This window comes from Nematolebias whitei, chromosome 7, assembly GCF_014905685.2.
Source record: "Nematolebias whitei isolate Nwh7 chromosome 7, NemWhi1, whole genome shotgun sequence".
Classification (NCBI taxonomy): Eukaryota; Metazoa; Chordata; class Actinopteri; order Cyprinodontiformes; family Rivulidae; genus Nematolebias; species Nematolebias whitei.
Window position 1 is genome coordinate 36320605 of NC_056504.1, and position 12131 is coordinate 36332735.

General features: G+C 37.9%; 1 protein-coding gene across 1 annotated transcript in view; it reads left to right on the forward strand.

Moving 5' to 3' along the window:
• The window catches only part of eya2 (EYA transcriptional coactivator and phosphatase 2), a gene marked incomplete at its 3' end in the record, with an annotated part of 28362 nt that extends 16590 nt beyond the window's left edge, over positions 1–11772 (forward strand). The window contains 7 exon segments of the mRNA XM_037678807.1: positions 2943–3019; positions 3161–3344; positions 4585–4721; positions 4847–4930; positions 8864–8953; positions 10742–10800; positions 11612–11772. Of these exon segments, the coding sequence (XP_037534735.1) occupies positions 2943–3019; positions 3161–3344; positions 4585–4721; positions 4847–4930; positions 8864–8953; positions 10742–10800; positions 11612–11772 (792 nt within the window).
• Between the last annotated feature and the right edge of the window lie 359 nt (positions 11773–12131).

Genomic DNA, 12131 nt, shown 5'->3' on the forward strand with positions numbered 1-12131 from the left:
ATATATATATATATATATACACATATTTATTTATTTAATTATTTATTAATTTATTTATCTATATTTTGCGGACATATATATATATATACACATATATATATTTATTTAATTATTTATTAATTTATTTATCTATTTTTTGCGGACCCACAAGCACTGACTTGGGGACCCCAGTTTGAGAACCACTGCATCAAGGCATCGGAGAAAAAAAAAAAGTAGAGGGCAAGAGAAATTTATAGTCAGATAAACTTGAAATGAAGATTGACATGTTATACAATAACTGGTTAAAATATTCAAACCTGTCATTGGAATCCTGATCAGCGTTTAGACTCTTTCTGGTAAATGTTCATTTTTTAAATGCGTTTTAGAACGTTTTGTTTATGTTGCAAAACTGTACCATCAATAAATTGTGGAACGCTTGTGGAATTCAAGCATTTATTCTCAAATGCTATTTTAATCATTTTATTCTGACTGACCACAGATGTGCACGAGTACATTAAACTGTATAATTCTAACAGTGTTTCACTATAAAACGTCCCTTATTTCAGTTGAGTGGCTCTGCAGAAACTAAAGCTGCTAGAATCGTCTTGTGTGTGTCGGTCAGTTGATGAAATGGATAACAATGTCAATATCTGACTGTGTGATATCCCGATCCACAGCTGGAGATGGATTATGCTCTGAATGAAAATGGATCAGTTATAGCTGTGTTAAAAATGTTTATTGACTTCAGGTCAAAATCGTCTGATGTGATGAGTGCATGCTTGTCACATTCGTGTTTCGCCTCCGACTGCAGCGTGAAATGATCAGAAGTTTTCAATTCCGGGTAAAGCAGAACCAGTTTCTATGTTTGATGTGTTTCCAAAGGGCAGCAGGAATCTCACTCTTCCTCTTGCTAACACATTCAATCCTTAATATGCCCAACATGCAAATAGACTACAGAAGATGTCTAATAACTGAAGACTTCTTATGACGTTTACACACGCTGTCAAGGCAAGTTAGATGTTTTACTTTTTAAATGTTCCTTTGTGTAACACATTTTTTAAAATCAATCCAAGTAATAAATCCCACTAATGTTTAGGGTTTTGTTTTTGAATCATTTATATTTGTTTAAATGAAGCGTTAAATTCTGATTATCTAAAATGTATTTTGGTCATAAATCACAGCAACAGGAAACACTGCTTTAAGTTTATCGCTCTTCTTGTTTTGAGGCCAAATGCCTTGAAATTTTAATAACAATTTCATCTATAAGTCAGTAACGAGTTGTTTTCTGTGGAACTTTTCAGGAAGCTACACACAATGAATTATTTTGCTTTTCTGCTCTAAAAAACTGTTGGTTCCTCTTTGGCCTGCAGCTTTATGCAAATAGCTTTTTTCACATTTATAATATCTAGCTAGCTGCTAAGCATATGTTCACATTTTTGTTTCCTCCATTTTTTAATACTTTCTAAATTCAGTTCAGAGCGGCTGAGGAGACTAGTCGTATCCCACAGTCAACAGATGACAGATGGGGTTCTTTCTGGATAAGTTGTCAGCTTCATGCAGGCTCAACAAAGCGACACATGAGACAAACATGTTGACACATTTAAAATGACCAGTTAACCCAGCATGCTTGTTTTAGACTGTGATCAGAAAGCAGAGTACCGTATTTTCCAACGTACAAGTCGTTCCGCGTATAAGTCGCATCAGTCCAAAAAATTACTACTAAAGTGGAAAAAAACTTAGAAGTCGCTTTGCCGTATAAGTCACATCTATTATGCGTCACCGCTGACAGGTTGCGTTTGTTTCGCGTCACCGCTGAACACCCAGAAACGTGGGCCGGTGTTTTGCCCAAAATGAATTGGCTGCCTAAATGTCAGCTGCGGGAGCGCACGTGGGAGGACTTTAACAAGAATTTAACAAGATTAACACTTAAAAACAATTATTTGTTTGCTCGACATTATAGCAAAGGTCTGTGGCCGTTTAATTTTGCCTTAATAAATGCACTTTAATGGTCAAATCAGCCGCATTTCACCTGGGTGGCACGGCGAAATGCAGCTGATTTGACCTTTGCTCCAGGAGTTCTGGAGCGGGGATGAAGGTGGCTTGTATGACAAGCCAAGTGTCTCATTAATAACCACTTTTACCTATTAATGAGACACTTGGCTTGCCATAAGGCTCAAGGGCTCACACCGCCAGTGGCTGCAAATGAAAATGTTTAATATTTTTCATGTCGGAATGAATGAAATCATCAGATCTCTGTCAAAAATTGGGTTATAAATATGGGGAAAAAACTTATATTAGTTGCTTCAATGTATAAGTTGCAGGACTGGCAAATTTATGCAGAAAGGTGTGGCTTATATGCTCGAAAATACAGTACATAGAGAAAACCAACACATTAATGAGGAGAAAACACAAACACTTGAGCTGTATCAAAGATTCAAACTTGAACCTTCTTGCTGTGAGACAACAGTGGCATTTACCTGTACCATCATCCAGCCCAACCGTTACAAATAACTGAAACTAAATACAAATGTCATTTAGCGTGGATGGAGATTATAAGTTTATAGGGATTTTTTTTTTTTTTTTTTTATCAGACAAATAAACAGAACAGACCTCCCTGACAGGAGGTTTGGGGTGAGGACAAATTGCTGGGAGGAAGACATTCCTGTCTTGGCTAGATCATATTAGAAGATTTTCGCAGTAGGAGCAGAAACAGCAGACTTTCCCACCTGTATTGTCCTGTCAGTCATAAATTCCACCATAAGATCCTGCAGCTCTGACCTGTCATCAAGGTAATAACCAGAGATTCACTACTTCCTCCCCCTCCGCAGCGTCATAGATCAGATCAGATGCAGCAAAGTTAGATCAGATTCTCTCATGCACAATGAGACCAAAATGCCACCGGTTTGTATCTTTGTGCATTATTAATAACTGAACTTTTGAACCTTTTCCTCTTTGTTACTCAGGTGGTGGTATTTCACCTGGAATATTTCAAGGGACACATGCAATCTCAAGTTCAACCACATTCAATCCTACCCAGCAGGTGACTAATGCAAACTCAGAAAGCAGTTTATCTTCAGCTGGGAAAAAAAATAGAGCAAACGGTCCATATTTATAAAATAATGATAATAATGGTTACCCGACATTGCGACTGATTGACTCATGTTCTTCTTTGTGTTGTTAGGAGTTTCCTGCCTATTCAAGCTACAGTCAGAGTCAGTACTCACCATATTATAACTCACATCACTACAACAGTCCCTACCTAACCAGCAGCAACATCAGCCCTGCAACAATCACAGCTCCGTTAGCTTATCAGCACCCAGAGCACCCCATCATGATGCCCAGTCACAGCCCGGAGTCACATACAGGTACTTCTTTTGTCTTTTTTTTATATATTTTAAATGGAATTGTTGCTTCTTTATTTTCTTTCTTTAATTTTTTGTGACGCAGCATGTCTAAAAGAATAAACTTCACAAAACACCAAAGCAGGATAAGCAAGAAAAAAATGGAAATAAAATAAAATATTTCCAGAATACACAATATTTAAATACAATTTATGGATATTTTTTACTCTGCCACCATGCTGTCACACAAAATAACTGCAGTTTTATTTATTATTATTTTTTTTTAATAGGTGATTGTATTGCACTACCTGTCAGTTCTGCTTCATTGTGTTGGAACTGTGTTTTATCTTTACTACAATTATTTTAGCAATGTTTCTCTCTCTCTCTGACAGACTAAAAAGGCAGAACTTGACTGTGATTTTCTTTGTATTAATTCCTGAAAAAACTTTAAAATGTATTGATTCCTTCCCACAGTGCAGTTCAGTAAACCCCTCCCTACTTCACTGTTTGTTTTTTGCTGACTCGCTCCATTGCAGTTTTTCAAAGTAAGATTGAACATGATACACAAATGACTGATTGATAGATGAGCCGCACGATCGGCATGGATTTTTATTTAAAATAAATTATTTTAAATTATTTAGCACCTCCTGCACCTTTTGTGCAGCCCACACTGCAGGATAAGCTTCCTCCTGCAGCTGATCAGCTGTTCTCCGTGCAGAGTGGAGAAGTGGGCGTGGCCAAGAGCACTTGCAGGTGACAGAGTGCAGCCGAGACAGAGAGCTGAAATCATGACATGCTGTGCTCTTTTAGAGCGTTTAGTGCAGGGCTATGCAACAAAACTGCTCAGGAGGCCACAGTTTCTGAAAGCCAATCACTCGGGGGTTGGACATCCAGCGATTAAAGTCATTATGTAAATAAACCAAGTTTTACAATGATCTGGTGTTTTTTAAATTTGTTTGTCTTATTGCATTGAATCATAAATGCTATAAACAGAACCCAAAACACAAACCCAGACCCCCCCCCCAAAAAAAATAAATTATATATATACTTTGTGTATATACACACACACACACACACACACACACACACTAACTACTACCTACTACTTGTACTACTATTCCTTCTTCACGTTTTTTCACTTATCACGGGGCTTAAGGGTACGGATCCCCCGTGATAAACGAGGGACTACTGTAATGTTTAAAATCACAGAGAGACCTATGGTAGTTCATGTGCAAAATGTTTTACAGAGATTTGTTTGCTTTAGGGGATTACCACCCACCACCCAGTCCACCAACACCAGGTAAGGAGGAGGTGATCCCAGCAAGGAGAGGATCAGATGGCAAGTTGAGAGGAAGAAAAAAAGTTATTGACCCCGCTCCTCCTCTGGACTCAGATATAGAGGTAAACACGCTCTCACACAGTGCTGGAAATTATCATTTCTCTACAGTGTTTGTCTTTCTTTCCCTCTCGTGCACACAGATGATCTGTTGTGTGGTTTAAAGTGCATATCTGTTGTTTCGCTGCAGCGTGTGTTTATCTGGGATCTGGATGAAACCATCATCATTTTCCATTCGCTCCTCACGGGAACTTTCTCCTCGAGATTTGGCAAGGTATGGTATGATCATCAACCGTGTCATTTAACGTTAATAAAAAAAAAAAGTTTTGTAGCAAAGCACCATTTCACATCAGTGGATTTTGAAGAATGAAACTACTATTTATTTGCTGTCAAATTTTGACAGTAAACGCATCATCTTACATTAGTGACGTAGCCTCGTATCTCTGGGATCAGCTGCTTATTTGGCTAAAAAGTAAAGTCCACCACCTTTGGGTCTCATCCCTGAACATTTTCACACGCTGGCTGTTTTGCCTTCTGCCCTCGTGTTTCTTTTCATAATGCACAAGGGTTGTTTAGCTACCCCGACAACCCGCAGCGTGACTGACAGTCAGAGGGACCTTTACATTAGAGACAGGCAGCTGACAAGGGGCGGACAGTGGTGAGTTTCTTGTTTTTGGCCGAGGTTCTGTGTTTTGAATTCTCACGATCCTCTTGTGGGTTGACACAAGGCTGATGGGAGTTTGAGAGCGGCGTAGCTGATCAGATCAGCCCCCGGCAGGCTGTGCATGCTGTTGTTTCTTTTTCTTTCTTTTCCGCCACACAGAGAGAGGGCTGAGCAGGGGGAGCGAGAGACAAAATAAAAGTTGGATTTTGTGAATGTGCTGAAATGAGACTTATGTGCCAAAAAAATCCTCCCAACACATGAAACCACCCCCACTGTTGGATCCAGGGGAGCTCAGCTGGACAGACTCTGACATCAAAACTCGGACATGCAGCAGAGGGATTAAAGGAGTGACCGTGGAAAAACACATTTACAATCAAGCGCGTTAATACAATGTACAAGCAAAGAACACTTTTTTTTCCAAATTTTTCATTTCACTTCTCCTATTGGCAGCAAATTAGTCTACCTTTTCAAGATTAATGTGTGTATTCATAAATCTCCATTTCCCTTTTTGCATTTTTTTTAGCTACACTCACTGAGTCATCCTGAAAAACTTTTATCAATAAAAAAATATTCGGATCTAAACAGCTAGACTGGGCCCAGTCCAAGAAAGAGTCGTCGAGTGTGTGTTGAAAGACACTTGTTTCCCGTGGCTTTGTGAGGCAAGGAACCGACCCCCTCCTCCAATATCATCTCAGCTATTATCTCATTTATCATACAACACATCAGCTTGTCCTCTGCTATGTGAATTTTCTTCCCCCAGCTGTATTTTATATAAAGTAAATTCTTTGCATGAGAGTGAAGGTGAGATATGATGTATTTTTTTAATCTTTTTTTCTTTATCGAGTTTAAAAAAAGAAGCTTTTAATTGCATCAAATTTGATCTTAAGTTATAAATTGTTACACATCATTATTTCACTTTTTAGCCTCTTTTAAACCTTTAACCCTTGTCTCATTGATATTACTGAACCTTTGATGCCCTTTGTCTCTAATTACTTCAGTTTTTTTACCTCATTTCGGGAAAGGAATACGTTGTAATTGCCCTACTTGTGTCATCAAGCCTTATTTTTTCCCACTATGAGCCAAAAGAAAGCCTCTGCGTGCCATTGCAAATGCTAAAATGTGACGCTCACCTTTGGCTGACACTTCTCTTCTGTTTCTATCTCGCTGCCAGGGTTGGCTTTAAAACAATGCTCTACACACACCTTCACACACCTGCTTTTGTCATCCTCAAACAACTGCGTGCCCAGGCTGTTTGTCAGCCTGTGTGTTTTGATGTCTCCGTTTTCTGTGGGCGATGATTTAATATTTGATTTTAAACTTGTCACCTGAAGCTGCTGTAATGCAACACCTGTCTGTTTGCAGGGTTATCTTTTTTTATGTGAGAAAAATTAAACAAAGTAATTGAGTCTGGGTGGTGATAAGTAAGAAGTTTGTTTTATTTGAATAACCGGTTGAAATGGTACTTCCTCTTGAGGAATGAAATCCACTGTCTGCTCTTTCTAGATATTATTCTGTTAATATTTTAGCATCTTTGCTTATTAATTATTGAATTATTTCCATTTATATTACAATCTTTTAAAATGGAAATGAATATTCTGCAAGAACTTCAATTTATTGTTAATGCTATTGTTAAAGTGGCATCATACCATGCATGTCTGCAATTTAGATGGACCGACAGTACATGGTGATGTCCTCAGTAGCTTTTTCTAACAGCATCAACTTATTCTTATTTTACACCTTGTGGGACTTTGATTTTAGAGCTGGAGATGTGGAATATGACATTTGAGCACAACTGTGAGTTCATGGTGGTTAAAGTTGTAAGTGGATTCAAATGAGTTTACACTTGCTGTGTTGGTTTCTTTGTTGGTCTCACAGCTCAGTGTCATAAAGTATAGCATATTAATACAATTTAAAAATAGGGCTGAATGATTTTGGAAAGTATTCTAATTGTCTTTTTTTTTTTACCTCAATATTGCAATTGCGATTTAATATGCAATTCCTGCTAATATGCAATTATTTTTCAATGTCTTCTCATGTATTTTTCAACAAGCACAAACAATAAATCAATCTGTTTCAGTTGCAACAAAACTTCATAGTTTCCAGCTCCACTGCAACTTTTTTCTGCATTTTTTTGTGTAACTCCAGAAAAGCAACTTGGCTAAAATATGTGCGCAAGGGCATTCTGTACCGCTTATCCATTGTGTTTACCAAAGCCGTCCCAGGCTTGGTCACTATATTAATGAGCATCATGTGTTTCATTATGAACTCCGTTATTGCTCGAGTTATTTGCACGTGCCATTTCGAATTATGTTCATACGGAGCAGTATCTTAGAACAGTTCAGTCAATGATCCCTGTCGACTGGTACTTTGCTTATTTTAAGTTGAATACAGTTGAAGCACTGGTCATTGGCGTTCTAGCCATGCAACTATGGTTAATAGCTTTGTGGTGTTTTTTGAAGTGTTAATAAAGATTTGTGGTGTTACCTTGAGAGATAGCAACAGCAGCAAGGCAGGTTCTGCACAATACATGACATTTCACAGCGTCTTTTTTATTATAGCCAAAATAATTCCAAACAATGGTCATGCTGCCCCTCTTTGGTACCAAACTTTCAGATGCATCAGCTTCTGTTGACCCTGACGCCATTGTGCTACCGGTTAAAGCGCAGTGTTGACTTCTCCCGCCCCCTAATCTGCTTCGCTCCGCTCACTCGCAAGTGACATAACCAGATCACGTGACCGGTCAAATTGCAGCCTTTGCGATTAGAAAATCTTGTTTTATCATATCGCGATATTATTGCAAATGCAATTAGTTGTTCAGCTCAAAAAAAAAAATCATGTTTTTTTAGAAGTTAGCTGAGATGATTAAAGTCAATATGGTTTCAAACGGTCTCAGACATTAGCTAACACTAATGACTTCAGAGCTCAACAGAGAGGAGATGGGAACCTTTGCCAAACTTTTTCAGTGAATCTATGATAAAGATAAAATTGGCAGCAAGTGTGATTGACAGATACATATTCAGTCACCTCCCCAGAAACCTGTTCATGTCAGTCAGCTTGATGAGCAGGAAGCTGTTAAATGAAAAGCAGGCAGCTGCTCTGACATGATGTCAAGAGGACTGATGTTTAATAATTAAGTTCAACTGATAATTCTTTACATGCCAAACATTGCAAACAATTAGTGTCAGATTAAGCTGATGCTTTTACTTTTGATTTATCTATTTGAAAAGGGTGCTACCATTTGTGTGACAGAGCTTTGCTTTAGTTTTTTTGTTTTTGTGTTTGTTTGGTCAAATCACATTAGTGGATTACAAACCACTTCACTGGAAAATCAGTTACTATACTGAACAAGTCTTAAGACTTAAACGTCCACAGTGAGCGCACATTTTGAGATGTACCAAAAAAATAATATCTAGTGTACACAACATTTTGAATGTGCTGAAAGGATATTAGTTGTTTTCCGTGTCTTTTTGCTTTGTTCGTAGCATCAGAACAAAAGAAATGATCAAACACTGTTAATTCTCCTTTCTTTATTCCGTTCATCAGGACTCCTCAAAGGCAGTGTCTCTGGGTTTATGGATGGAAGAAATGATCTTCAACCTAGCCGACTCAAGACTCTTCTTCAACGACCTGGAGGTGAGCGATAAAGTTAATTTGCAACAAATTAGTGCAAATTTAGAAACCTGCAGGAATTGTGTATTCATTACAATTAGTATCCGTTTCAAACAGGATGGCGTACTTCACTCAAACATTTGACATAACCGCATCCGCATTTTCCTCATGAATCTTTTAATTATTATTATTATTATTTATTGTGAAACTTTTTCCAGTAAGCTGGAAAACTGGAACTTATGAAACACATCCAGCACTGAGCTTGCGTAACCAGAAAACCTTCCTTGTCACAGTTTCTTGCAAGGTTTGATATTTGGGTTCTGTCTTTCCACTTGGCATAAAGCAAAATGTCATTGGTAGGAACCCATTCATGCAACATCTATCCAGAATTCTCCCTACAGCAGTTTCTAAGTAATTTTCCCTCCTGGAGAGGAAGAACAGGAAGAATATTAAAAGGGTATTTTTGCAGGAATAAGTGCTCCACAGATAGACCTAATGTGCTTTACTAGAAGTTCACCTAATCTAATATGGGTATTGATGCTAAAAGTGATGACACTGGGGGGAAAATGCAGTTTTAGTAGCTGATAGTGACTGAACACTGCAAGGTTTTTTTTTTTTTTACCCACACATTCCTCTGTCTTGTTTGAACAAAAGGGATAAAGATTAAAAAGGAGCACAGAAAAACAGAACAAGAAAACTTTGTGTTGTAATTGTAGGTGTGTGTCTGAGTATCCAAAAGGAAAATTAGTCCGATGGGAGGAGAAGCAGTCAGAAAGAGGGAAAGGAGCCAACAAAGCCATTTGCAAACTCAGGTTTTATCCTTTCTTTTGTAGTTAGGACTGAATAAATCCCTTAAGAGTACCTCACAGCAGGCTGACAGCTCCTGCTGTTGCATCTTGAGGCTCAATTATCTTCTACTTACTTTTCTCAAAAGCCTACATGTGTTACAGCTATAACACCAAAAACCAAGAAGCATGTATGGCCGTCTGAAAAATAAAAAGGCTGAATGTTGTGGTTGATTTGATTATAAAGATCAATCACTATATGGCGATATTTGTCAGTGTCAATGCTCAGGAACAAAGTGGTCATTTACATCCAAGGGTCAGTAGTTGCAGCTCTGATGGTTTAAATCCCACCTGAATGGGACGTGGCGACTGGCCAGTGGGAAGCGAGTTATGCAGCAATGTGAGGGCGATGAGGTAGCGTCTCTGTCTGGGTGACTGAAATGTGATAGGAGAGCCTGTCTGTCTATTGCATGACAGTTACATGTTATACCAAGACTCTTGTTTTTTTTCAAACAGCATGTGTGCATTGATGGTTGTTGGATTTAGAGCCTCGAAACTGATGTATGGATAAAATCAAACAGCAGGCAGTTTGTTGTTCGTGACTTTGTGTGATTTTTCTCTGTGGTTTATCATGACTAATGTTTGCTTTATTTCACCATAGCCCATTTAAATGAACTGTTGTAAAGTAGATGTATCTTCAAACTGCTGGAGGTGTTTTGGCTGTGGCAACAAAGTGGTTTTATTTCTCACCTCTTGTTGATTTGCACCTCTCAGTTGCTTTTAATGGCATGCACTATAAAAAGCATATTTAATTGAATTGACTTTACAGTTGCACAATTATTCCATTTAAATTTGAATTCCCTTTGGCAGCTCAGTGTTTGGCACCTCGTCTTTAATTCATGTTCCTTTTTCATTTTTGATGATCTGTCACTCTCTGAGGCTCACCTACAGAGGAAAGACCTGCCTGCGAAGGCCTTCGCTCTAAAATGAATCTGTTCAAATATCCGATTTCCTTCTCATTTCCCAGGAATGTGACCAAGTTCATATTGATGACGTGGCATCAGACGACAATGGACAGGACCTGAGGTGAACCTCTACTGTTACTTTACTTAGAGCTCCGCTGAGTGACTCGGGCTGTTCTTTTGTAACTTGTGAACCAGACTTGCCCTCTGACTTTTAAAGCAACGGAGGAGAACAGCTAAGAGATGAAACGAGGAGCGAAAGCGTTTGTGTTTTCTAACATGCGTGTTCAAGTTTCTGCACAATTTTTGTAACTCCACTTCCACAAGTGAATAGGATATCAAAGGATTATCCAGTAAATTTATTTCTCTAAAAAGTATATTTCTCATTCCATTTTTTAATTTTTTTTTACATAATCCTCATGTTTAGATACAGTATGTGTATTATGTTAACTAGCTTGAGCGCTTCAGGATGCCTTCAGGTGGGATTGGAGAGGGAGCACCAAAATAATTTATTACAATTTTATTTTGCTGAACTTGACCTTTTCCATTTAAGGATCATTTTTCATGTCAAACTTTATTTATTGTCATTCACATCATATGTGGTACATGTGGTGGAACAGAATTGTGTACACAGGGTCCCAGTTACATCCAACAAAAGTATAATTTTACCTTTATTCTTGCAATTCTTTACATAATTATTGTATTTTAACCAGTTTTTTCATTAGTAAGGGGTTCTTCTTAACCCTAAAGTGTTTTCAGTAGTACACTTTCCTAAAAGTGATACATTCCCCCTCCACTGTTTATGTTTTCATCACTTACATCAGATCTAAAAAGCCAAAAAAAATGAGATATGACAATAAGAGCATCACCTGCCCTCAGATGTGTGCTTGTATATTGTATTTAATGAATATTTTTTTTACATTTTGATACGGCAGCACTTACAACTTTGGGTCCGATGGCTTCCAGAGCCCAGCAGGAGCGGGCTCTTTAAGCCTGGGCTCAGGGGTTCATGGAGGGGTCGACTGGATGAGGAAACTGGCTTTCCGATACCGCAGAGTTAAAGAGATCTACAGCACGTACAAAAATAATGTTGGAGGTAATTTCCTGCTTTGTGTTATTTAACACTTTTCAGTACAAGTAACACTAAAACTTAAGTAAAATTCAGGTAACTTTCTAGATGTTTTTGTTTGTAAGCATAAATACACAGTACTTTCAAGTTAGCATGTATTAATTCAGTTTTTCTGATTTCCTTTGAAAAAAAAAAACTGCCGAAAATGCAAAATTAAATAAAAAAAATTCATATCTGGACTTTTTTGTAACTTTTTTCATCAAACAAACAGCAACAAAAACAAAAATATTGATGTAATGCATGTTAAAGCTTCCCATTAAGGAATATGGCATTGTGTGTAATTTCATTGTATTTTGTCAATGTGTATATATATACATATATATATA